Source organism: Notolepis coatsorum, assembly GCF_963971535.1.
Source record: "Notolepis coatsorum genome assembly, chromosome: 9".
NCBI lineage: Eukaryota > Metazoa > Chordata > Actinopteri > Aulopiformes > Paralepididae > Notolepis > Notolepis coatsorum.
The window spans coordinates 148,604,002-148,620,121 of NC_140173.1; the positions used below are offsets into that span (position 1 = coordinate 148,604,002).

General features: G+C 42.5%; 1 protein-coding gene across 1 annotated transcript in view; it reads right to left on the reverse strand.

The window, feature by feature from the left end:
* Window positions 1-1,422: 1,422 nt before the first annotated feature.
* b3galnt2 (beta-1,3-N-acetylgalactosaminyltransferase 2) overlaps window positions 1,423-16,120 on the reverse strand; it is a 75,286-nt gene continuing 60,588 nt past the window's right edge. The window contains exons 6-9 of the mRNA XM_084322049.1: window positions 13,763-13,824; window positions 12,516-12,675; window positions 9,757-9,813; window positions 1,423-2,027 (exon numbers count right to left, since the gene is read on the reverse strand). Of these exons, the coding sequence (XP_084178175.1) occupies window positions 1,890-2,027; window positions 9,757-9,813; window positions 12,516-12,675; window positions 13,763-13,824 (417 nt within the window). The 3' untranslated portion in view covers window positions 1,423-1,889. The remainder of the gene's footprint in view (window positions 2,028-9,756; window positions 9,814-12,515; window positions 12,676-13,762; window positions 13,825-16,120) is intronic.

Genomic DNA, 16,120 nt, shown 5'->3' on the forward strand with positions numbered 1-16,120 from the left:
CTCTCTCTCCCTCCCTCCCTCTCTCTTCCTTTCTCTCCTTTCTCTCCCACTCGGCTCTCGGTGATGAGACGGGGCAGCTTGTGTTTTTTTTTTTTTTTCTTTCAATCTCCCATGTGGCGCGCGGCCGGCAGGTACCCCCCCCCCCAAGTGCCCCCTCTCTCTCCCTCCCTCCCTCTCTCTTCCTTTCTCTCCCTCTCGGCTCTCTCTTCCTTACGCGTCATGACGACCACCCCGGACTGTATACGCTCCAGAACTGACCAATCACCGGCGATGGCGAAAATGATCGGTCGGCGCTGTAGCCAACGAGTGTACGCTTACAACGATACCCACGTGGGGGGGGGGGGGGGTGCGAATATAGGAACTAGGTTTTCTGAACGCCCCCCTCAAGGTGTGGACAGACCTGCTATCTGAAACCACCCTGCTTTCTGAACACCCCCCCCCCCCCCCCCTCTGATGTTCAGATATAGGGAGGTGTAGTGGTTACATCATTGCCGTTTCCGGCCGGTCCACAATCTTGAAAACGCAACGTATTTCCCCATTGGCCATTTCTAAATCGTCTCGTTTAAAACAAATAAAGCATGGACATTTGCATGGTGTACCTTTCTGTGCGTATTCATCCACAATCTATAGCTCAACGTGAAAATATTCGCAATTAATCGTAAAAAAGAAAAATCGCCGAATTTTATTTCAACCAAAAATGCGTAAACAATAATGTTAGCGATAGAAGGGAACTCATTTTGTGCAAAAATGGAAAGCTTTCCAATGTACATGAGGCAGAATTGTTACAATAGCCGATAATCCATTTCCCCAACGATAGATCTGCGCGGGCGGTCCAGAGTGACGTCAGACTACACCTCCCTATAAAAGGAGGTCTCCTTCGGTGAAATGTCATGTTTTTAACTTGCAATAAACAAGAGGGAGAGAGAGAGAGAGAGAGACCGTGGTGCCTCTCCTCTCTCCTGGGGAGGGTAGGCACCAGCCACAGGGGTCCCCCCAGGGTAGGGACCGGCCGCAGGGGTCCCCCCAGGGTAGGGACCAGCCACAGGGGTCCCCCCAGGGTAGGGACCGAACTCAGTGGCACCAGGGACAGACGCAGGGGTCCCCCCAGGGTAGGGACCAGGGACAGAGCCACACCAGGGTAGGGAGCAGCCTCAGTGGCCCCAGGGACAGCCGCAGGGTAGGGACAGCCACAGGGGTCCCCCCAGGGTAGGGACCAGCCACAGGGGTCCCCCCAGGGTAGGGACCAGCCGCAGGGGTCCCCCCATGGTAGGGACCAGCCGCAGGGGTCCCCCCAGGGTAGGGACCAGCCGCAGGGGTCCCCCCAGGGTAGGGAGCAGCCGCAGGGGTCCCCCCAGGGTAGGGAGCAGCCACAGGGGTCCCCCCAGGGTAGGGAGCAGCCACAGGGGTCCCCCCAGGGTAGGGAGCAGCCACAGGGGTCCCCCCAGGGTAGGGAGCAGCCACAGGGGTCCCCCCAGGGTAGGGACCAGCCACAGGGGTCCCCCCAGGGTAGGGACCAGCCGCAGGGGTCCCCCCAGGGTAGGGACCGGCCACAGGGGTCCCCGCAGGGTAGGACAGGGGTCCCCGCAGTGGTCCCCCCAGGGTAGAGAGTAGGACCAGGGACAGCCACAGGGGTCCCCCCAGGGTAGGGAGTAGGACCAGGGACAGCCAAACCAGGGTAGGGAGCAGCCTCAGTGGCCCCAGGGACAGCCGCAGGGTAGGGACAGCCACAGGGGTCCCCCCAGGGTAGGGACCAGCCTCAGTGGCCCCAGGGACAGCCACAGGGGTCCCCTCAGGGTAGGGACAGCCACAGGGGTCCCCCCCAGGGTAGGGACCGGCCTCAGTGGCCCCAGGGACAGCCACAGGGGTCCCCCGCAGGGTAGGGACCGGCCTCAGTGGCCCCAGGGACAGCCACAGGGGTCCCCGCAGGCCCTCCTCCGGTCCCAGAGGAGGCGCAGCTCGTCCGCTGTGTGCTGGGGGGACGACAGCATGTCCAGGTAGCACTCCTTCTCACACAGCCAGCCGGGGTCCTGGGGGAGAGGAGTCAGGGGAACACGGGGGGGTCACTGTTTTACATGCAGTAGTAACAACACGTAACATTGTTTACAACAGAGTTAATTATTATTGTTTACGCCATTTATTCTTTCACATGTTTATGTTCAGTTAATTATTATTGTTTACGCCATTTATTCTTTCACATGTTTATGTTCAGTTAATTATTATTGTTTACGCCATTTATTCTTTCACATGTTTATGTTCAGTTCATTATTATTGTTTACGCCATTTATTCTTTCACATTTTTATATTCAGTTAATTATTATTGGTTACGCCCATTTATTCTTTCACATTTTTATATTCAGTTAATTATTATTGGTTACGCCCATTTATTCTTTCACATTTTTATATTCAGTTCATTATTATTGTTTACGCCATTTATTCTTTCACATTTTTATATTCAGTTAATTATTATTGGTTACGCCCATTTATTCTTTCACATTTTTATATTCAGAATTAAATTATATTGTTTACACCGTTTATTTGTTCTCATAATCTCATATTCAGATCAAATTGCATTATGGCTCTCTCTTGTGCACAAAGCTCTGTTTATTAAGCTGGTTCCCTCGTACCTAAGCGTGCTTCAGTGCACTAAGCAATACGAGTATGCCCTTCGTTCTCAAGCTGCTCTAACACTGGATGTTCCCTATTATGTGAGAACTGAATTGGGGGAAAAGGGCTTTTAAATATGCTGCTCCTTCATCCTGGAACAAGATACAGGAGGACCTAAAATTACCAGGACTGGTCACCCTCTGGGAATTTAAAGCCATTTTAAAATCCTACGAACTCAGTTCCCTCGGACAGTGCAACTGTGTTTGATAACTTGCCCGTTTGATAACTTGCCTGACATCGGAGATTGCTGTGAATGTTTTATCTGTATTTTATGTTGAAACTTTCTGCTGCCTTGCTTGGCCAGATCACTCTTGAAAGAGATTTTAATCTCAATGATGCTTATCTGGTTAAATAAAGGATTTGATTGATTTGATTGATTGATTGATTGATTGATTGATTGATTGATTGATGTATGTCTTTCTACTATTACCCTGCCCATTATACCTCCCCTCCTCCCTCCCTCCCTCCCTCCCCCATGCTGCTATGATGCCCGAATCTCCCCAAGGGGATGAATAAAGGAATAGCTTATCTTAACCCTTTCACTGCGACAATACACAGACGGTTAACCCTTTAGTAGTGTGGCAGTGAAAGGGTTAACAGGGTTCCTACAAAAATGTGGGGTCGTGACCCCAAGGGGCCCCTGGAAAACAACTTTATCTTCAAATGGGAAAAGAAAAAAAAACGTTTTGTATAAAGCCCGAGCTGACAAAAAGTCTGATAAGAGTCAGCCATCCTGGAGGTCTCTACACTAAACCTGCCTGGCTGATGCCGCACCTTTGATCTTTGTCAGGAAGGTCCTTTGATCTTTGTTGTCAAATCCACGATAATGAGGTAACATTGTGCTCTGCCATGCTGCCCACAATCACAAGACGGAAATAGCTACCGTGCTAGCTAGTTAGCAGTATGACAAGAAACGTATGACGTATATCATGCCAGTTAGGGTACCTCTTGTGTATAGTTTACTCTTACTCATCATAGTATATTATTCAGATTCAAATTCTTTAGTGCCTATATTCATTGTCAACGTATAATATACTGTAGGGCATACAGACCCTCATCTTTGTTTATTTTTCAAGTTTTTATATTCAGATCTAATTTTATTACCTATATTTATGTCTTTCTACTATTACCCTGTCCATACCTGTACCTCCCCTCCCCCATGCTGCTACAACGCTCAATCTTTATCTTACTCAGCTTCTTTGGCTTAGGGTTAATAATAATAATAATAATAATAATAATAATAATAATAATAATAATAATAATAATAATAATAATAATAATAATAATAATAATACATTCAATTTATAGTGCACTCTACATTTGGAAACCAAATCTCAGAGTGCTTACAGGGTAAAAACATAGACTTTAAAAACATAGGCAATAAAAAAAAAACAAGGCATAAAAACATAGAAAAAAAGGATAAAACACACAAGGCATGTATAAAAAGGTTAAAACTTCAACTGTTCTCTTTTCCCTGGCAAGTGCCTCTTCCGCTGCAATCCTGATATCTAGCTAGGTCCTATAATGTGAGAACGTTGTATGACTTTAAGGTGAAGCACGCACGTGGGGGGTTGCATATGCAAATGTATGTTCGCGAGTGGTAGCCAATCACCCTCCTTGTCTACGTTTTGGGCTGAATATTTCTATATGTGGCAGGTTTGTTCAGTTTTTGTTTTGTTCAGTGAGTTTTTTTTGTTGTTTACGCTGTAAAGCGCCCTTGAGCACCGTAAAAGCGCTATATAAATTGAATGTATTATTATTAAAATATATATATATATCACAATATCTGCTTACATTATGGAAAAACACACGTTCGATAATCCAATCGATGTTCATCATATTGGACCGCATCGGAAACCACAAATGAGATGTGAAACTGACATTTTCAATGTTTTGTTGAATAATATTTCAGAGAAATCCGACTTGAAATCTGACATTGTTTAAATGTCACAAAAATGTGTCGCAATATAAATAAACCAACAAAAAGAAAATGCATACACACAATACGATCATACAGACAAACACAGCATGTTGATACTAATGATGAATATTGACGCCCAGCTCTGTCCTGCAGTAAGCTATGGGTCTATATACTGTGCTCCAATGTTGCCTCTCCCACCAGGATTCACTTCAATTCAAATTAGTTAAATATAAGCCGAAACTAAAATGAATTTCCAAAACAATAGAATGTTTAACCTCAATAATTTCTTTATGGAATGGAACACGATTTTTAATTTGTCGTACTTAATTAATCCCATTAGGGAAATGGTCTTTGCGTGTACTGTATCCCCCTGAGACACACACGGGGGGGGGGGGGGGGGGAGCAGCGCAGAGTCAGACAAATCCCAAGGACGCTTCGACAAGGACGGACACATCGACTAATGAAGGGATCGAACCCGCGTCCTTGGCGGGTAACGATGTGCAGTCTTTCAAAACCGCCCAGGCCCCTCTCTCTCTCTCTCTCTCTCGCCTACGCCAGAACGAGCAAAAGCATTATACTTTTTTTTCCCTCCCCCCCCCCGCAGGTATAATTGAAAGAAAATGTCATTTCTGAATGAAGTGAATTGACAGGGAACCTGAATCCATCTTTTTGGACTACGGGACGAGACGACGTCTGCATTCCAATCAGCCGGTGGCGGCGGCCGGTAAAGGGCCTTGGAAAGGGCAACGGGGATGAGAAATACTCACCTCTGCTGTAGCCTGGAGGTGGCGGATAATGTGCTCTCTGAAGTTCTGCATGAAGCAAGACACTGACATTTGTGTTTTACGTTGCCAAGGGGGGCCGCTACACGGGCACAGTTCCCCCCCCCCCCGTGTGTATATGTAGCCGGGGCTCGTATTGCCACCTCTGCGGTTGTGTTAAAACTTCGATGCCCCGCGGGGAGTTTCGAACCCGGGTCGGCCGCACCACCGCGGGTGACATCACAGAGCGCTATATTATACCAAGAGGTGAAATGGTTTGTAAAGCTATTTTTGAAAACCACAAAGGTGAATAATACTGTTTTTTGCTATTTTCTTTTAGATTACTGTTTGAGTCTTAATTTTGTTAAGAATATAGGACAGGCATGTATATAAGCATTATGCTCCAGTCTGTACCTTTTCAGTCACTGTAAAATCAAATATTGTTAAATGATTGTGCATATTGTATTGTGTGAGATGATGACTGAATAAACTACTACTACTACTACTACTACTACTACTATTACTACTATTACTACTACTACTACTACTATTACTACTATTATTACTACTACTACTACTACTACTACTATTACTACTATTACTACTACTACTACTACTACTACTATTACTACTACTACTACTACTACTATAGTATTACTACTACTACTACTACTACTACTATTACTACTACTACTACTATAGTATTACTACTACTACTACTACTACTACTATTACTACTACTACTACTATAGTATTACTACTACTACTACTACTATTACTACTACTACTACTACTACTATAGTATTACTACTACTACTACTACTACTACTACTACTATTACTATTACTATTACTATTACTACTACTACTACTACTACTATTACTACTATTACTACTACTACTACTACTATTACTACTATTACTACTACTACTACTACTACTACTATTACTACTATTACTACTACTACTACTACTACTATTACTACTACTACTACTACTACTACTATAGTATTACTACTACTACTACTACTACTACTATTACTACTACTACTACTACTACTACTACTACTATAGTATTACTACTACTACTACTACTATTACTACTACTACTACTACTACTATAGTATTACTACTACTACTACTACTACTACTATTACTATTACTATTACTATTACTACTACTACTACTACTACTACTACTACTACTACTACTACTACTACTATTACTACTACTACTACTACTACTACTACTACTACTACTACTATTACTACTACTACTACTACTACTACTACTACTACTACTACTACTACTACTTCTTGGTAACGTGTCTGTATGCCTTTTAAGGGGGAGTGAGTTTAACTCGCAGTACCGCTACGTGCCACAGTCACTTCACAATACTTGAAGTCCATCGTGACTGTGTGGATATTACTCACGGACCTCCGTTACATATATATATATACACACATACAGCGAGGTGCAGTAGGGCATAGACCTGTTCGCTGTATACAAACATACTGTGTTCCAGCCAATCAGCAGTACCAGCTGAGTCACAAGCTGTGCTAAAAAAGTACAACAGGGCTCTATGGAGAAACCATGACACTCCCCTGACTAAAAGTTGTTTCAAACTAAAACTGTCTGGATGTCATTTAGCCAAATCAGCATTGGCTGTGAGTCTTTCACCTTTTACATATAGCTTTGGCATGGATTGATTCTTTAGATCGCTAGCATGGCTAACAAATGCAAATACCGGTATATATTGTAGTCTGCCCCGTTGTTCTGACCAGGATTACGTTCCTTTTGCCCCATTGATGGAGGCAAAAGGAACACCCTCCCAAAAAGAAACACAGAACGACTCCAACTTATTCAAAACTCGGCAGCTAGGCTACTAACTAGAACCAAGAGGAGAGACCACATCAGTCCAGTATTAGCTAACCTACACTGGCTTCCGGTAACATTTAGAATAGATTTCAAGGTCCTCCTCCTTATATACAAAGCACTAAATGGAACAGGACCAAGCTAAATTGCAAATTCTCTAGTCAACTATGTGCCTCCTAGAACATTGCGATCATCTACTACTGGTCTATTGAAGGTTCCAAGCCACAGTCTAAAGAGAATCGGGGATGCAGCCTTTGCAAACTATGCACCAAAGTTACGGAACACACTACCTATGGACATTAGGTAGAAGGTAGATCTCTTAATATCTTCAAAAATAAGCTAAAATTGTACCTCTTCACCATAGCCTTCTAATACACTCCGCTGTTGATTGTACTGTAGTACTATTTTACTCTGTCCATTCTATTTTATTGCACTGCTGCATAATTTTACTACTGTATCTATTCTATTCAGTAGTGTCTATTACTTTTTATTACAGGTTCAAAACTGTCAGGTATTAAACTGTGTGGGTATCAAACAAGAAAGACTGTCAGGCTTTAAACCTGTGTAGGAGCCAGGCCTAGAACTGCACCCTGAGAGAGGGAACTGCACCCTGAGAGGGAGGTTTGCCCTGAGTGGGAGGTTCAAAGGGTCAAAGTGGGTATAAAACAGGAGGGAAGACTGTCAAGTTTTAAACTGTGGATACCAAACGGAGAAGGTAAAGACGACTTTTAACTGTTAAACAGTAATCCAGAACTATTTTATTGCACTGTAAAAAACTGATTTTATATGTCTGCACTTTATGTGCTCAATTTATGTCTATTCTATTCTACTATTTTATTGCACTGCACTATTTTACTCTGTTTATTTCATCTTACTCTTTTTATTATTGTCTATTTAAAACTGTTGGGATGTTAGATCCTAATGTGAAAAACTGTGATTTTATATGTCTGCACTTTATGTGCTCATTTTATGCCCGTCTTTTTTCCCCCGTTGTGAAGCACTTTGAGCTGCAGTTTCTGTATGAAAGGTGCTATACAAATAAAGCGTATTATTATTATTATTATTATTATTATTGATGCGCGCGGTCACAGAGGCCACACGTATACAGCGAACAGGTCTATAGGGGTCGACTGCCGCCGAGGTTTAGCCAGTGACCTCTCTGCCTCCGCTGCTCAGCACCCTCACCGGGCCGCTTCACGGGAGCTGGCAGGCGGGTCCGTTCCTCCACCTGACTCCCTGCCCTTTCTCTCCCCCCCCGGGAGGGGCAGTCCACTCGCGTTAGTGTTCCTCTGCTTCATTTTTATTTATTCCTACATTATGAATTATTACAGTCCAACAGTACATATTAATATGCTCCACTGAATTCCATGGCCCAAAGGTACAGGAAGAAGAAAATTCTTATTTGTACCTGCCCTATACACACATACAGTACACCGATAGACTACAAGTGCAATGTTCACCAAACCAAACAGAATGTACATACCGTACTTATTTTGCAAAAAAGTGGAAACATCAACACAATTAAATTAAATTAACATAACTAAATAAATTGTGTGTATCCATCAGTTAAATTACATATTTAGGTTAATTAATTTATACACACATTTATCTATATATTTATATAATGTATTATTCTATATTATACTTCTATATACTTGTATTATTTTTATTTTATTATAATATAACTAAATCATACTATTTATACTACACTATATTGGTATACAGTATTATACAATATTTTAATATATTATTATTCTATGTTACGCTGCTATATACTATATTACTATACTCCTACTAGCCATCAACATCAAGCCATCCATCTACACTCACACACACGCACACACTCACTTTAAACAAACACTCACCTTAACACTCACTTTAGACACTTTAATAAATAGATACAATATGGTAAAGTACGGTCGTAGAGGCAGGGGGTTCGGCTGCGACTAAGGCTGAGACCACTTATCGATTTATCGATAACTGTGTGAAATCGTTAAGTAGCATCACTTATCGATTTGTTTGTGGAAAAAATAAAAATTTTTTTTTTAAAGAAATGTATGTCGTGGGCCAACTACAGCATTGCAAAAACTACAGTGAGTGCACGTGACACACAAACTAACGTTACATAGTAGGGATGCTCGATATTGGCTTTTTTACCGATACCCCGATATTGTCCAACTCTTAATTTCCAATACCGATATCAACCGATACCGATATATGCAGGGTTCCCCCCCCCCAAAAAACTGAATAATTTCAGGTAACTAATAATTTCACTGGATATATATATAACAAATATTGTTATTGTTTTTTTCTTTTTTTAAACTGATACCGATATTTTCCGATATCACATTTTACTGCCGATATCGGCCGATAATATCGGACATCCCTATTACATAGTTTTCTTTTCTTTTTTAAGAAAAAAGTATTTTACATTCTTTTTTTTCGTACACATGCAAAATAATAATACAGAAATCGATATTTATGGCATTATCGTCTCAGCCTTAGCTACTACGCCGCCATCTCTGAGCACATTTACCTGGTATTTCTGTGGTCCGACAGCAGCCATCCATATGCCCATGCTCACATCTTCCCCCTGTGAATGACATGTGATCAGCCTCGTCAGTCAAGTGGGGACACGATTATCACATGTGACCATGGCTTGAATATTTTCCAAAGTAATATAAGTAAATCTTATTGGTCAAGCACCAGCAAGGAAACCGTACTTAAGGGTTCAATATTGGAAGTTACTTGAATTTTCCAACAGCAAACTCCTCACAAAAGTACGTAGTAGGTCTATCAATTAATTTGAGAGAGATAGGAAGGGGATAATAAGTCGTGTTCCACTCCACTGCTCACGTCACATAGAAGAGATTAAAGACTAGGAAGATGGAAATGTTTTGAATACTAAAAAGGTGAGAGGATTTCTCTCCATATGCCTGCTTGGTCAAATGTGCCACTGGCAAGATTCCGAGGGAAATTTCTTCCTGTGTGGTTCTAAGCTTGCTCTGGTTGTCAGGTTTGAGGGCCACTTGGAACCCAGCTCTTGTCTGTCGGTCTGTGCGTGTGTGTGTATGTGTGCTTGTGTGTGTGTGTGCCGTACCCTCTCTGCACATTGTAACTGCCATCGTTAATGGGTTTAATTATGTTTTGGACACGTCTCGTGCACATATTAGAGGGTTTAATTTGTATTTTTTCTTCTCTAGCTGTGACCAGCAGCTCTATAGCTTGCTCTGTTGGTTGGTTTGGTCCACAAAGGTGTCCCCTCTAGCAGACCCAGGCTGAGCTGTGGAAGTGTCCCCTCTAAATATAGAAAATACCAAACCCTCAACCGCACACCCTCATCTCCAGCCAAGGTACCAAACCCTCAACTAGGGCTGTACCGAATGTCATTTTTTAACATTCAAAGCTTCGATTGTCTGTAAAAAAAAAATATATATATATTTTTTTTTTCTCAAACTAAATCCTCAATTTTAATAAAGTGATTAATCTGATTAAATGAGTCATTTTTTTTTAAAATTAAATCAACTTTATTATTATTTTTTTTATCCACTTTTTCTCCTTATTTTTCTATTTTTCTCCCATCCCAATTTCGTATTGCCAATTCTCCCCTCCCCTGTCTTGGACCTCACTGGTCGGTTGTAGGGAGGATAGAAGCCTTGCATCACGTGTCCCCTCCGGTACACGAGGAGGCAGCCTGTCGCATCTTTTCACCAGACAGCGCGGACTCTCAGTGGCGAGGAGTAACGCGTGGGAGGCTCACGCTGCCCCCGATACTTCCTGTCTCTGCTGTGCAGGCGTCCCCCAACCGACCTGTAGGAGTCGCTGTCCACAACGTCCAATCCCCACCCATCGACTTCCACCCGCTGGCTCTGCCAATTGAGCCAGTACGACGGCCGGCCAAGTCGAAGGCAATGCTGAGACTGGGATTCGATACCGGAGTCTCTTGCATTGGTGACGAGCGCAATGTCCGCTACGCCACCCAGCCGCCCTTAAATCAACTTTCTTTAACACTTTGGGTGCCGGGAAACGCTTTAAAGCGTCATTCCCGGCCATGCTCAAGTTGCCGGAGGACGCTTTAAAGCGTCCTTATATCAATATTTCAAAAATCTGCGATCGGATTCATATTTCCCCTCCGCTGGCCTGAGATCCACCATGAGGACCCACTGAGCTCTCTGGCGGTTCAGGAGCGCCATCTGGTGGCCGATCGGCGCAATCGCCAAACAGGAAGTGCTATGGAGGTTGTGCTGGTCGACCATATTACTTCCGGGCACTCTGTTTGGCTCACGGGACTCGATCTCGACAGAATACATAGCGATCGATTGCCAATAACTCGATAAACAACATGATTTGGACATATATACTATTATACAAGCTGGAAATGGACCCGATATTTCTACATACCATAATAGGTAAATGACTGTTCCACGCTCATCGCCCAACGGCGCGAGGAGGATACGGTAAGATTCAGCGTTATTTTTGATCGTATTCCATATAAACTGTTATGATGAACATATCACCCACACTAGATGAATGATATAACGCTGCCCACGGAATTATAAACGATCCCCCACCCATCCGGTCATCATCAGATCATACGTAGATCGTTCTAGAAGTACGTCCAATTGAAATTTTTTATATCGCCCCGATTGCCATCAAACTGTATTTCATCATCAATATAATGCATTTGGGGCTATATATCACGTTCTGGAGAAAGCTGCAGAAAGAGATGAAAACATACTTATACATTAGACCATACTTTACTATGAATATGTGAATGAAAACGTTTAACGTTGCTACACAATGAACAATACATATAGGACTTTGAATGGGCCCTAATAATGGCAATGTAGCAATAGAATTTAAAAAGTTATAGCCATGCAAAGAAGGGGTACTTCTCCATAGACAAATAGAGCCGGCAACCTATGGTATATAATGAATTTAACCCATGGCACCCAAAGTGTTAATGAATATAACTCATCAGTTTCGTCAACATAAATAATCCAATAAGGGCACGGTTGGTACGAAAATGATGGTGACGTCTTATAGTATAATACTATAATATTAGTGTAGCCTAATCTTTATCTGCAACTGTGAAGAAAAACCCAGTTTAAACAGATTGAATAGACACATACAAAAATGATAAAACAAAATAATAATAATTTATTACATTTTTTTATTTCAAACGTTGATTTAGAATTCGAATGTCAACATTATGATCGAAGCTTCGAAGGATTCGGTACAGCTCTACCCTCAACCACACAGCCCTCATCTCCAGCCCTGGCAGCAGGTACCTACTTGGTAGGCCTTGAGCTTCTCCGCGTTGGTAGCGAGCCACTGGACCAGGTCCCTGGAGACCACGTAGCCGGAGCCACAGGCGAACGCCGGGTAGGCCGGACTGGCGTACTCCAACTCCTGCCACTTCCCGATGCGATCCACCGCCCAGCTCTGCCTGAAACTGGGTCGAGAAGAGAGACTGGGTCAAGAAAAGACGTTGACAGGACATTCACATAACAACCCCCAACAAGCCCAACTTCTGTTCTTCAACTCTGCTCTAAGGATTTCTGATTTGACTTTATTTATCTCGAACAACCATAAACACAAACTTGAAATAACAAAAAAATTACAAAAACTAAATACAAATCAAATAAAAAAACGAAATAAAATACAAATAAAATAAAATATATCTTCCCAGACATGGAAGCAATTGTCAACATAGCTCCAAGACAAAATGTTTGAGAAGGGACAGAAAGAAGCAAAGCTTATCTGGTCCTGCCCCTTCCTTACAATATCATATTAATATGTAATAAGTAGTGCTGTCAATCGATTAAAATATTTAATCGCGATTAATCGCATGATTGTCCATAGTTAACTCGCGATTAATCGCAAATTAATCGTGTGATTTTTTTTTATCAACCTTAAAGGCCAACTTGCATGTTGTATTTTTGTTCAATAAACAATGTGGACTAGGCCAACGGTGACTTTCATGAAGAAGGAAAAAAAAGTATTGAAATTAACCCAGTTTTAGCGTTTTTATCAAACATTTTGTCTGCCCAACACAATCACCACGCACGTGGATATTTTAATCAATGGTTCATAACGTGCGCGTGTAATCGAAATGATGTCGTCACAACAGGTGCAGGGCACCAGGGGGCTCTGAGCTCTGGGAGTCACAGGCAGTAGTGGCAGGAACTGGAAGCAAGGAGCCTTCTTGTTACTTGTTACAGCAGGCAGAGAGCCTTGCTACTACTAGCCGAATGAAAATGTATCCGTTTCACCTAACAACACTATTGCTCCGTGATCATAGCCATCCATCTCTAAAGCTAACCACTATTTGTAAAAGCCACAACCACGTTACCATATTTGTAATAATGTAAATCATTGTGTCGTTGTACATATTGTGTATACACCGTTAGAAGCTAACATAGCGTAGCTTGGTAGCTATTGTGCTAACAACATATCCCGACGTCCAGCTCGCTAGCCGGCATGAACGCCCGACCCAAAATGGTTCTCTCCTCTCTGTACACCCCCGTCCCCACAAGTACCCTGCCAGGGAGCCCATGGACACGACAACAGCAGCAGCCATAAGGTGCTCGAGCCCGTAACGCTGGTGGTACACGATAGCTATGAGCTAACTAACGCTACAAGCTCAAACACCCTACAACCACCACTATTGTCGCGTCCACAAGCTCCCCGGCAGAACACCCGCGAGGACAAAGGCACACAAAGAGGAGAGAACCACCCCCAAATCGGGCACTCATGCCGGCCAACAAGCCAGACGCCGCAGCACGTTGTTAGCACAATAGCAGCCCACTCGGTGCATCACAGTCACTGACTGTGATGCACCGAGTGGGCCACCATTGATCAACATGCAGCGACGTGTTGCATGATGCGTGTGCAGTGCTTTGCCACACAGGTCTGAGAAGAGGACCTGCACATGATTTTACTCGTTCCCCAAACTCCTCTACATGCCCCGATCTAAAATGGTTCACGACAGTAGACATAATGCTAACGTTAGCCAGCGCCATATATCCAGTAGTACTATGACCCGGACGGGCATAAGGCATAAGTTTCCTGAAGTGACGTCACGGCCGTGCTAGTGTCTGATAAGCTTTTAGATTTGCTCGTGCATGTTATTCGTGCGTGGACCTTTTTAACCATTTCTGAGTGAAATTTCCAGCGTCAAATGGAAAAAAAAAAAATTAAATTAGATACCAATGATGTAAACTACCCATAATTGCAGAGTAGGGTTTAACCTGCAAGTTGGCCTTTAAACTGATCTTTTTCAAGTTCCAATACTCCTATCAACATGAGTCAACAAATGCTTGCTTTATGCAGCCATTTAACACAAAAGGATGACCCTCATGCATTGCAAATTTGCATCAAATTCAAAACAGAGTGATGCACAAAATAACTTAAAAGAAAATAATAATTTAAAACAATGAATAAAGTGTGCATGAAATAATAGGGGAAAGAAAACGTTAGGAACTTGTTACATTCACCCACACAAGGGCTGAGCTCTCTCTCTCTCTCCTCTCTCTCCTCTCTCTCTCTCTCCAGAAACAAATTAACATAGTATCAATGAGAGCATCAATAATACACCCGAGTGAAGTCTAGTAAAAAAAAGTAATAAGTTATCGATCAATATAAATAATATACCTATCCACTACAGCAAAAGATAAATAAATTATTACAAAAATACTAGTTCACATTATTTTCAAGCTCCTCTAACTTATACTTGTCCAAGAATTCCTGTTTATATCTGCATTTAAACATTTCAATAGTATTACTTGTTTTTATTGCTACATCAAGGCCATTCCAAATGGATACTCTACAAACTGAGATGCATTTGCAGCAATTAGCCTCTGAAACTCGCCTTTCATATTCCTGTAGCAATGGTTGTGTACTGTACTTCAAACAACACATATGTTACCGGATTGTTGCAAAGTTCTCCTCGAATATAATAGGATCTCTAGCTGTATTGGGCTATTCTTACAAATGGTACATATGGTAAATGGTGCATTTATGTAGTTATTTTTATCCAAAGCGCTTTACAATTTGTTCCCCACATTTTACCCGTTCACTCACACATTCGCACACCGACGGCGGAGGCGACCGTGCAAGGTGTCGACCTGCTCATCAGGAGAAATTAGTGGTTAAGTGTCTTGCTCAAGGACACATCGACATGCTGCCCGGGACGAGCGGGAATCGAACCAGGAACCTCCGTATTACCGGACGACTGCTCTACCTCCTGATCCACTGTCGCCCCACGCATTAAAACACCATTTCATAATACAGATGAGCAGAAAGTGTTGACGGAAGTACAGAAGAGGCCCACACATTAAACACATTCACAAACACAAGTTGACACAACACAACCCGTTTTGGATTATAATGCGTACAACCCATACCCAATCCTCCAATTATCAACAGTTAAACGCATCCATACCAATACGCCTAAGAATATAATAAGTATATTTTGAACTAGAAATAATCAAATAAGGTTTAAGAAGGTACAGCGTCCACATGACTTTGATCTCGACTCAGCCGTCTTGTCATCCTAATGCTATGTCAACACCGCGCCGACCTTTGCGTGACCTCGCTGAACTGCTGTTCCTCCACAGACAGCAGGGGCGGGCAATATGACGATATTAAATAAATACAGTTAATTAACTATACACTTTTTAAACGTATCGTGGACATCTTGATGTTTCTCAGAATCCCTCATGTCAATTTCTAAGCCGCCACGGCTTACTTTGGCGCAGCGCTTTACTCTCTCGTCTCTCCCTCACAGAAAAAAAACATATAAGTACTATAAAGTATAGTATTTTGGTTTGCAAAAAAAGTATGCAGTCCTCAAACTAAAACTAAAATGGCCACTTTTCTGCCCGCTTGTTAAGAGG